Genomic DNA, 11,616 nt, shown 5'->3' with positions numbered 1-11,616 from the left:
TGACATCTCAACCTTTTTGGTTTGAAAAACAATGTGCAAGTGTGCTTTGATGCAAGTTTCCACTCATTGATGTGGTATGTTTCTAGAAGTGTTACTCTTGCAACAGTGCTGTGTACATAAACCCTGCTGGACTACAACATTTTGCTCCGCCTGTCGTCAATATCCTTCAGCTATCTCTCGCAGTAATTCAATGAGCCCTCACATGCGAAGTCATAGTCAAGCTAGCCGCACCCCCAGCCGCACCTACAATGTTGTTGCACCGTTCTTACGCATATTACGGTACGGGTGCCGACTGGCTTAGAAACACGAGTCTTCTGTATCCTGGCATTTGTCACTATTTTACTAATCAATCCACTTCGAATTTTGAAATATTAGAAATATATATATGAATGAATTGATGTTCTTACACGACACTTAAGTATATAATAATAACTTTAAAAAATATTTTCTGACTACTATTTTTGATATTGTCTATATTATTAATGTTATAACAAACTTTAAGAGGTGACGCAAATATTTCACTGGATTCTTACTCTGGGTTACCCTCACTCTTTCCCCTCCAGCTCACAGCCCAATGAACTGTAAGGTTTCAGAGAAAATTAATAGTAAACTTTACCCAAATTTGAATATTTTCAACTTTGAGCTGAGCCAATGCAGCGTCGATCCTCTTCAGTTTGCTTACCAGCCTTGTGGAAGTGCAGCATGCTGAAACAGGTAGATAACTCTGACAACACTGCATTGGTTGGGTGTATTGAGGGTGGGCGGAAATCAGAGCACAGGAATCTGGTAAGGAACTTTGTTGAATGGTCCGGATGAAATCACCTCCTCCATCTGAATGTCAGAGATGTTGGCTGACTTCCGAAGGAAAAAAACTGGGACTATGCCCATCAACATCATGGTCGTGGAGGTCGAAACACTGGACAGATACAGGTACTCTAGCACTCACCTGAATGACAGATTAGACTGAAAGACCAGCAGTCTGGCACAAATCATGTGACAACTTGATAAAAATGTACTTAGACGAATGGAAACTTCAAAATGCTTCTCAAATGTTAAGAGTTTTCCAAAAATATAAATGTAATGGCAATCTGAGAAGAAAAATGAGTACTTTGTATGTTCTTTTCTGATTACAAGCAATGGAGTACTTCACTGTCCTAAAGTTAGTGCACCGAAGCAAAAGATCAGAATGCTTCTCCCAGCGCTGCTTTTGTGGCGTCTTTGGAGACCCATGAATCCAATATGGGAAACTCAGCTCAAGACAGATGCAATTATGTTGTGAAAATACCCGCAACTTCCCTAGAGCCTGCAGCATGCCAACAACAGCATCCACATAACAAACAAGACACAAATAGCATGTTCTCTGTTTGGCTTTTCCTTTACTGTCTTCACAACAACAAATATCCTGCAACACAACACAGCTTATAGTCAGACATGCTTAAAATAAAAATACAAAAGACTGAACAAAAGCAAGTTAGCTTTACCGCAAGAAAACAGATGCAACATTATTGCACATTTCTGTACATGGCCTGGTGTACAATTTGGCAAACTGGAGGTCTGTAAAGTCAGGCCTCAATGTTCTATATTTCCCCGTGTGACCCCTGCGATCGGGAACGGCCCTGTGTTAAGACTGTGTGATGAAACACAGGCAAACGGGTTTCAAAAAAATAAAACATAAGGCAGATTATCTGAACTTAAAAGACAATCCTCTTAGAAGAGTCAAGCCAGGAAACGTAACCATCAGCTAAACAAAGGCTCTGAAATACTCTGAGTTACATATTTGGCTAAATCTTTTTTAGGTAAATCTATGACATTGTCCTTTCTCTTGTCCTTTATAGCGATGAAGTATAGCCACTCTTATGTAAGACGAGTCCTGATGAGAACAAATATGAGTTTTGGTGCACACAAAATTGTCAACCAAATCCAACATCATTTAAGGCAATGTACTAGATGGTAGCGCACGCAGAAACCTAAATGCTGTTAAACTGGTAAAAACGTGTACACTGAAAGCAGTTTTTCCCATGCTGTAGGGAGCCTGCTATCAAAGATTGAGGACAAAATCCACAGTGTTCATATGATGCAGAAAGGCTACGAGCCTTCATTGCTCAATCATCCAAATAAGAGGATGACTTCAAGAGTTACAGCGTTTTTCTCCCCAGGCAGCGTTTCTGTGCTACTCAACAGTGAAGGTCCAATATCAAAAAAGCCATTTTCAAACATGCATTGCAGCGTGGGGCTTTTCTGGGACTTAAGACTGTGTGTGATGCACGCTAATAGCAAACTGGCTGGTCTTTAAACTGCCAGTTCCCTGGTACAAAAAGTGATGTCAGATTGCAGCAATGTGTGAATAATGCAGATAAAATTGTGAGTGGGCATCATGTGTGCTGCCGCCTGCACGCTCTAACCTGGCAGCACGCTCGCTGAAATCAAATAGTATTTCTAGTACTGCGAACAAACCTGAAGCAGACCATTTCAATACTGTAGAAAGCATCCCAGCCTAAGACTCCTGAAGCTTTTAAGTTCATATGTGAGGATATCTCCATGTGGAATGTGAATTAAAGAGAGGAACATTGGAAGACAACCTATAATTGTCAACTAAATGTATCAATCCAACCACTTTCTTTACTGCATTTCAAATTCACAGGAGTTGCAGGGTTGCAGAGAGGGTTGGAGATTGCTCCAACTGACTTTGGCAATACATGCACAGGGAGAATATTAAACCCCTTAATATTAAACAAGGTTTGAACCTGGAGAGTCTTTTGCCAATGTGAAACAGTGCTGACCACTGCACCACCCTAGCTAAACACAAAAGGAGGACTGTGGATTTGGTCCCCGATCTTAAAATAGGATTTTAGAGAAATGGCAAGCAACACTGATCCTTATACAACCGTTGCAAGAGCTTGGTTCGCCTAGCCGGCAATAAGTCATTCCCAGTGGGTGATGGGCTTCGCCAGGGCTGCCCTTTGTCACCGATTCTATTCATAATTTTTATGGACAGAATTTCTAGGCATAGCCAAGTGGCGGAGGGTTTTCACCTGGGTGGTATCATCATCTCTGCTTTTTGCAGATGATGCAGTTCTGTTGGCTTCATCGGGTGATGGCCTCCAGCTTGCACTGGAACGATTCGCAGCCGAGTGTGAAGCGGCGGGAATGAGAATCAGCAGCTCCAAATCTGAGGCAATGGTCCTCAGCCAGAAAAGAATGGAGTGCCGAACTCCAGGTCAGGGACGAGTTCGTACCCCAAGTGGAGGAGATTATGTGTCTTGGGGGTTTGTTCACAAGTGATGGGAGAAGGGAGCGAGAGATCGACAGACGGATTGGTGCTGCGGCTGCAGTGATGCAGATGCTGTACCGGTCTGTTGTGCTGAAGAGAGAGCTGAGTGTAAAAGCAAAGCTCCCAATTTACCGGTTGATCTACGTCCCTACCCTCACATATGGTCACGAGCTGTGGGTAGTGACCGAAAGAACAAGATCGCAGATACAAGTGGCAGAAATGAGCTTCCTCCGAAGGGTGGCTGGCGTCTCCCTTAGAGATAGGGTGAGAAGTTCAGCCATCCGGGAGGGGCTCAGAGTAGAGCCGCTGCTCCTCCACATCGAAAGGAGACAGTTGAGGTGGTTCGGGCATCTGACAAGGATGCCTCCTGGGTGAGGTGTTCTGGGCATGTCCTACTGGGAGGAGGCCCCGGGGCAGACCCAGGACACGCTGGAGAGATATCTCTTGGCTGGCCTGGAAATGCCTTGGTGTTCCCATGGACAAGCTGGAGGAGGTGGATGGGGAGAGGAAGGTCTGGGCTTCTCTGCTTAAGCTGCTGCCCCCGCGACCCGGCCCCGGATAAGCAGAAAAAGATGGATGGATGGCAAGAAAAATCTGTTGTGAACCAATATTATAAACCCCACCGATAATCAGTTCTTAGAGGTCATCAATATTGGCTGAACATGCATCAATGTATGAAAAAAAAAAGCATCTTAACCAGTACCTGGAGCTGCCTTAGATGAATGATTGAATGCTGGGCCACATGTGAACAACAGTAGACTATACCACCTAAGTGCTGCTTACTTAGTAAAATAAATCATGTATAATATTGGCAACTTGCCCTGTAAAAGTCTACACACGTGTTTCTTAAATGAAACAGAAAATGTCCTCTCAGTGATGGGAGCTCTGCGACTACAGCGAACATCAGTAACAGTAGTAAAGCTGAGAGCGCAGCCCCCTGAAGGTGTCGTCATCATGCCCGCTGGCCTGCTCTCCTTCAAAGAGCATGGACTCTGGAAGCACCACGCCCTCTAGTGGATCCGGCTGGCAGAACTCCACTACAAATTCCTCCTCGCAGTCCAGCAGCAGTCTTGACCACGCACTCATGTCCAGCTGGCCCGCGGTGCCGCCGTATTCCTCTGGCAGGACCGATCGTGGGATGTTCCGGTGCAGGGAGCGCAGGTCTGAACCGTGGAGGATGTACTGTGTAAGAAGACAACAAAGACTTGTCAGCGACCTGCAGCTTTAATATTTAATGTGATGAATGTAATTTTAGATTTATCAGGTAACTGCCTTCAACTTTCACCTTCCTACAAAGCTTCACCTTTGCCATTTTCATACTTGAGATGTTTTATGAAAAAGGTTCAGGAATTAAAATCAACCTCACATTCAAGAACACCTTCTCGTGCACCTCTGTTCGTTTGTTTTCAGCCCAGCTTTTTTATTTTTTTTACATCCCTCAGAGGAAGTCTACTTCTGTCCCTTTGTACTTCTGCATCTGCAATGCACGCTGAGCCTCCTGCAGTGTTAACTTGACTCTGATTTTATGGAAGTGTATGAAGCTTCAGTGAGCCAAATCTGGCAAGCAGGACAGGTGGTGAGAAAAGATTGTGTTGGTTCAGGCCAAAATAACTCCTGTGTTTTTAATGTGCTCTATGTTGGCACCGGATAACGTGCTGGCACGCACAACAGTATAGGTCAATTCTATTGGATGTTCGCCCTCACACGCCTCAGGACATCACACAACCCAGTCACTGTTGAAATAAAAATCACGAGAACGCTCCCGGTCTCATTTCTCACTTGACATTCTGCTTTTGAGCTTAGAAACTGAGGATATTTTGTCTGAGAACAGCATGGTCCTAGAAGGAGACTTTCAGACTCACCAGTGACAGTGAAAGTGGTCAAAAAAGGGCGTCCACTGAGCAAACTAAAAATGGCACTCACACTGCAAGCTGCCTGCACATGCCCAAGAAGAAGACTTGGAATGGGGGCTGGCCATGTGTAAATGTGATAAGTGTTGCTGACCACCCTTTGTATGCCAAGAAGCCACTCTTGTGAGCAAAAATGTGAAAAATGAAATAATCTGACCACTAAATGCCATGCACAGAATCAAATTTGAACACAGAGGTGCATTTACTATATCCAAACTAGTATCTATTTATTTTGACTGTACCTGCTGATTTTTTGTTGTTTTTGCTTATATATTAACATAAAAACAGATAATATGCCACTGTTGCATTTACAGCTTGTTTTTGTTGACCCCAGTGTTAATTACAGATGTGTTACTATGCGTTTTAATGAACACAACACAAGGCTTACCATACCATTTTGAAAAATTGTTGTTCTGTTTGACCATTTTGGTTTATTTCTCTGAAAAGGAAACATGCTTAGCTTTTCAGTTTCACAGATGAAAAAGACTATCGGTTTGAAACACAGGCTACAGAATAAAATGAGGGGCACGATTCAAAGCGGGCCTTTGTTCCAAACAAAAGAGTCAGAGACAGTACAAGAATAGTTACCCTCTCTGCCATCTTCTCCTTGAGAAACGGCTTAATTATAGCAAAGATCCCTTTGAAAATCCGCGGCTCATTAATTATGTTAACGGCCTTGATTCTGATCGGAAACCCATCCTGTGAATTAGAAGAGAAAACAGTCACAGCTGGGCCTTGTCAAATGATTCACACATGCTTTGTGTACTTATGTAAATATCAGACACTCTGCAGTCACGACAAAACACCACAGGCAGCGTTCAGGAGCTGCTGTGACTGACAAGTTTTTTTCTCAAGTGTTGCACTAATTCCATTTTTTACTGCTATATCATCAAAAATAAGAATCATTTTGAGATAGTGATTCATTAAGTAACCATCTCAAGGTGAAACTAGCAGAGTTAATCCCCTCTGACATAAGAATATCATCATCAGATAGTGGCTTTATCAAATAATACTCATTATTGCTAACATTCGATTTTTGATGTCATACCTGGAGGATGCTCACAACTTTTTTGGCGAGGAACGGGCCTGGATTGGATGCTTGTGACATGCCCACTCCGGTGTAGTCTGCTAAAATAACAATGCCGTTCACCTGCGTTTCCTCCGGCTGAATCAGCTTCTCCAGAGTCAAATAAATCGCTCTAACATTGTCAACAAATGGGTAATCATTTGGTTTCCATTTTCCTGTAAAACAGTTAGAAGTGAGTAATCGTGCATCGTGAGCGAACGAATAATGCGTCAGATAAATCGAGTATTGCGTGAATTTTCCAGTGACGATGAAGCCGACACCAACCTGGGCGCAGACAGAGGATGTATCTTCCATTGGGGTCCGGCCGTGGCAGCACTGTGAGAAAGCCCAGGTCGAGGACGTGTTTCACTGTGGATGGCTTCAGGTCCTGGAACACCTCTGGCCAAGCCTTACGTCCTGCATGGTAATTGAGGAGCAGCTGCAGGGCACGGTCATAGTCGAACTTCCTAGCCCGCAGGAAGCGCAGCAGGAAGGCATCATCAAGTCGTGTCCTGAGATTGGGCTGTTCCTGCAGAGCCAAGAGGGGAAAAAAAGTTAACTGAAAAAAAAAAGAAAAGAGGGAAGGTCATGAATGGCAACAACTAGAATAAACAAAATACGGCTTCTGACTAAACAAAATAAAACACTGAGAAAAATGGCTAAATTAAGCTTGGTTAGCATCCATCTGTCCATTCTTTACTACTTCTCCAGGCCTGGGTTTCACTGGCAGCAGTCTAAGCAGAGATGCCCAGTACTACTCCTCCCTGTCCACTTCCTCTAACTTTTCAAGGGGAGCACTGAGGTGTTTCCAAAGCCAGCCGAGAGATAATCCAGCATCTCCTGGGTCTACCCTGGGGTGTTCTCCCAGAAGGATATGACTGGAAAACCCCACTTAGAGGCACCTGGGAGGCAGCCTGGTCAGATGTCCAAACCACCTCAACTAGCTCCTTTTCAGCCTGTCTCTAAGGGAGGCCTCACCCCATACTGTACCTATCGGACCAATCCCCAGCTGGCATAAGTGGAACTAATAAATCATTACAAAAGAATCTGGTTAAAATAATCTTTTAAAAAGTTTTCAGAATAATTGTATCAATGTAACTGCTTGAAAATAACACCTTAAAAAAACCCAAAACAAATCTGTTCTATTGCGAGGTGTCAATGCTATTACTAAACTCTAAACTATTAGAAATTCACCATTTAGCCACCAGTAAAAGGATCCTTTATTCTGATAACATGGGCACTTCAGTTTATTTTTAGTGAACCTTCTTTGTTCAAAGGACCAAACCTTTGAGACTTTTCCTTCACTAATAAAGAACATGTACCACCGTTTTAGGGGAAAAAAACAAAACCTTATTTTTAAAATGATTTACGTCCATCACACATTTTATAATAAATTTACTTTGAGCCTTCAGTGCTATAGGCTGAAGAGGAAAGAAAGAATTCAGAGGTGGACCACCTCATTGCTGGAAATAACAAAACTACAGATCATATTTCTATGAGACTCTATTTCTATGAGACTCCAACCACTGTCAAAAAATGTCTGCAAGACAAACAAAGATAATTCACATGGAATTCAGTGCTGCTGAAATGCAACAAATAAGAAAAAATATTTTAATTGACAAACAATTGAAATTTGGCCTTGTTCAATAATACCTTTATTCACTGCTTTTTAATGCTATCAAAACACTACAGCAGAAAAACACAGGACCTGTGCAGTTAAAATCCATACTCATTTGTCACAGGTCATAGTGTCATTGGAATATTGGACATTTGTCACAGGTCATAGTGTCATTGGAATATTGGACAGTGCAATCACACACTGTATTTTTTCCTAAACGTCATGTAGGAGAGTTACAAATACATAAAAAAATTAAAATAAAGGATGTGAAACGGGACAACGTGGAATCAGATCCCCACATCCACCTTCAAGAACAACCTTAAATCTGAATTCTGAACATCTAAAGCTTTGTGATATATTTGGGACAGCACTGACAAAATCTGTCCTCAGAGAAAAACAGAAACACCTGCCAAAGTTCTCAAAGTACCATTGTAATGGCTATGGCAGGTGTTCCCAAGTTCAAAAACACAAATAATACAATATTACATCAGCTTTATATTTTTAGGGTATTAAAAGTTAATATACTATCCTAAAAACAAATGGAAGTTTGTGTTTTAAGGAGAGTTTATAGACCAAGACCATAATATATGTATATACAGGCTATTTTATGGGACATATAACCTCCTTTGGATGCAACACAGGCAGCTATCCATCTCCAAATGGACCGGATAAGAGTCAGGAAATTGTTGCTGAGGAATTGCTCTCTATTCCTGCATGAATGTGGCCTGGAGCTGTGAACTGGTTACTGGCTCTGATGAACATAATGACCCAAGCAAGCAAGTTCAATAGGAGGCAAGCTGGCAAATAAAGTGTCTGGGTTTTCTTCTGTTCCAGAAAGGCTTGTTCTACTCTGACAGTGTCAGGCCATATGTCAAGCAGACACTGTCCTGCTGAAAAAGCCGCAGGGCGCTGCTGCAGGAGTAATACAAGTTCAGGTTAGAGCACCTCAACTCGGTACCTCAGTCTGGTCAGAATTTCACCAAGAACAATACGATCAGATGCTCTCATGGACACGCAAAGCTGCAGCAACAGGATCCAGAATGCCAAAAGCCTGGCCCCAGTCAACGTCAGTCAGTCATGGCATGGTGCCACTGATAACAATGCTGTGCATACACTGTTTTATTGTGCCCTGATTCCACTGGCAAGAGAATACAGCAAACTGAACCAGTTCTCGGTTGTACAAGTGAGTTCATTTGTGTTAAACAAATTAACAAATCACCAATCTTGCCACTGACTAAAACCAAACAACTGGAACTAAAAACTACTTCACAATATAAAACTTGCATTTCTTTTTTTGAGTACCATATTAAGTTTTATCACAGTGGTTCTCAAATGGTGAGCTGAGGCACACTGGGATGCCTTGAGATTTTGCATAAACCACACACTGCAGATGTACCAAAAGTAATGAATGAGATTTAAATTCACTATTTTAGTGCTAAAGGATCTATTTCAAAGTGAGGAGATAAAACGGATCACTTTCCTGTGTAGAAAAAATTAACACCTATAGATTGTAGGTGAAATTTAGGCCCCAGTGCTGCAAACATGCCCTGAAAAGTGCCTAATAAAAGAACTGATTATTTTTCCGATCGCATGTAGGCTATTTTTGGCATATATGAATACACTTACATTTCATACTGAAAATTCCTTCCTGTATTTCCTTACTCACACTTCTCAAATTCTTCCCAAAGGTCCAGTTGAATGTTACTCAAAAGCTTTCCAATTTTTGCCCTCTTTTTTTTGCCGCTTGGTAAGGCATCATTGTTCTGCCCTACCTTAAGTATCATGTCCCTCAGTGCTTGGACATCCCGTAGACGCCATTCTGGCTTCTCTTGGAGCTCCTCACGTGCCTTGGCCACCAGTTCAGGGGTCAGGGTACAGGAATAGATGGGTGGTGGAGGACTGGGGAACCAGCTGTGCACTGCAGCTGCTGACGAGTCCACTGTAGGACCACCGAGATCGATGGACTCATGCTGATCGGCCATGGAATGACTGGGTGAAGCTGTTGGGAAATAAGCACGGGTGAGGAGAATTAACTTTTAAATACCATAGCTTTACTTCAAATAAGAACAGCGATACCCCACGGCCTGACACCTTCATTATCAATAATTAAAAGTCATTATCATATTTTGTACCAGTAAGCTGCCTCTGCACAGTAAATGTACAGCAGCACAAAATAAAAACTGTTAAGTGCCTGAACATTACAGTAAGTGTCAGGTACACTCACAAACTGCGCAGTTTTAGTAAGTAGCTCAATTTCAGCTAAGTTTAGCAATAGATGTGGGAACACGATGTTCCCAGATACACAAGAGCGGGATGCTCTCCAGTAACTACCCAAGACTGCAAACACTGCATGCATTCACTCAGTAATGAGTCACAGCGCCAGAGATTCTCAGCTAATACAGCCTGAGCCTAAACAGAGCATATGTCCGGATAATGACTGAATACTGACCAGAAAATGGGTCTAACGGTAGCCTTCAATGGCAGACATAGAGTGCTAAAAGGCTGCTGGTAAGTGATATATAAATTCAGAAAACATCCGCAAAGATCAAAGCTACAAAAACCACTGTCAAAAAAATCACAACGGACCTGTCAGGAAAATTCCTCTTCCGGGTACAGAGCCGGCGTTAGCTCATTGGTGCTTTTGTAACACGTGATGCACTGCGCCGATGAATCGTGCGTCTTTTGTTTTGATGCCGATGCTGCGTTCAATTTTAATCGGAAATTAGGCAAACCTATATGTCAAAAAAATTAATAGCGTGACTGTTATGTGAGTCTGTTGTGTTTCAAATTCAAATGCGATCTTGAAATATCCAGCTCTTTTTCTTTTAACAAATTACAAACTAATCCGTTTCAAGATTTACTAACATAAACACGCACCTGGGTACCTGAACCTCACATCTCTAAATCCAACAGTAACAGAAACGCACACTTTTCAAACACTGTTGTTTGATTCAAGCACCAGGCAGGTAATTTTATAGCTCTGGGGTTTTATAGCTGTAGGCTAACGTAATGATCTCATACTTGTACGCAGGTTATACCATCCTTGTATTGCATTTCAAAGCAGTAGATGGCAGAATTTACCTTCATGTTTCCGCGGCTGCTTCCTTGGCACTGTAGGCTTCATGTCGTCTCGGAGGCTATGTAGGTAGACAATTTTTTTTAATACAAATTTTATATTTGGGATTCGTTTCACTACAGGATTGGTCGTACAACAAGGGGTTGGTGTTTTGTTCTTTAAAAAATGCAAGCAATTGACTAAATGTCTAATTAAAGGGGACGAAAAAGAAAGAAAATATGGATATGAGCTTTAGGCTAATGTCCAGTACTTGTGTCAAACCAATTTAACGATGATGTATTGTGATGTACATCCAGGATATGTTAGGTATTGTGCTAAAGAGAGAACCAAAAACAAGACGGGGGGGTCCATGTAGGCCGAGAATAACTGATTAAAAATAAATATGTTGTAGGAAAGTGGTGTATAAAAGATGATTTTCATGGTGACAAGGCAAGAGAAATGGTTTGTGGACACCACATGTAAAACCATTTCATTTGTGAATGTTGGCTTTTTGTTGCCTGTCCAGTGCACTTGTCATCACTTTCATTTGCACAAATCCAAGTAAAATAGTTTACACAATAGTTAGGCAACAGTTAACAACAGTTCAGCCTTCCTAACCAGACAAACGCCTGCAGTTTAAGTGTAACTAAAACTTAAAATTAAAGGGTCTTGAGAACAAAGTACAATATATGCATT

The 11,616-nt window shown here is 42.1% G+C and overlaps 1 protein-coding gene across 2 annotated transcripts; it reads right to left on the bottom strand.

Annotated features, from left to right (window-relative positions):
- Positions 1-1,356: 1,356 nt before the first annotated feature.
- ttpal (tocopherol (alpha) transfer protein-like) lies at positions 1,357-10,515 on the bottom strand. 2 transcript variants are annotated; one of them, XM_085444195.1, is made up of 6 exons: positions 10,452-10,515; positions 9,638-9,864; positions 6,533-6,776; positions 6,230-6,423; positions 5,770-5,880; positions 1,357-4,453 (listed from the first exon to the last, which is right to left on the bottom strand). In XM_085444195.1, exons 2-6 carry the CDS (start codon positions 9,845-9,847, stop codon positions 4,175-4,177), a joined length of 1,038 nt encoding a protein of 345 aa, XP_085300321.1. In that variant the 5' UTR covers positions 9,848-9,864; positions 10,452-10,515; the 3' UTR covers positions 1,357-4,174. The 2 variants fall into 2 exon arrangements, with proteins under 2 accessions (XP_085300321.1, XP_085300320.1); XM_085444194.1 differs by having other exon boundaries at positions 10,315-10,474.
- Positions 10,516-11,616: the final 1,101 nt, after the last annotated feature.

Source organism: Copadichromis virginalis, linkage group LG20 (assembly GCF_057382275.1).
Source record: "Copadichromis virginalis isolate Kocher_CV1m ecotype Utaka linkage group LG20, C_Virginalis_male_GT1.1, whole genome shotgun sequence".
Lineage (NCBI taxonomy): Eukaryota > Metazoa > Chordata > Actinopteri > Cichliformes > Cichlidae > Copadichromis > Copadichromis virginalis.
Note: the sequence above shows the minus strand (reverse complement) of the source record. Positions and strands in the feature narration are given on the sequence as shown.

What these genes read in the sequence shown, in the direction of transcription:
- ttpal (XM_085444195.1), bottom strand. Translation starts at nt 9,847, where the DNA reads ATGGCCGATCAGCATGAGTCCATCGATCTCGGTGGTCCTACAGTGGAC. An exon ending in CATCCTCTGTCTGCGCCCAG is followed by an intron (nt 6,424 to 6,532) that starts GTTGGTGTCGGC and finishes ACTGTTTTACAG; the next exon opens with GAAAATGGAAACCAAATGAT. An exon ending in AAGTTGTGAGCATCCTCCAG is followed by an intron (nt 5,881 to 6,229) that starts GTATGACATCAA and finishes TCTAATTCACAG; the next exon opens with GATGGGTTTCCGATCAGAAT.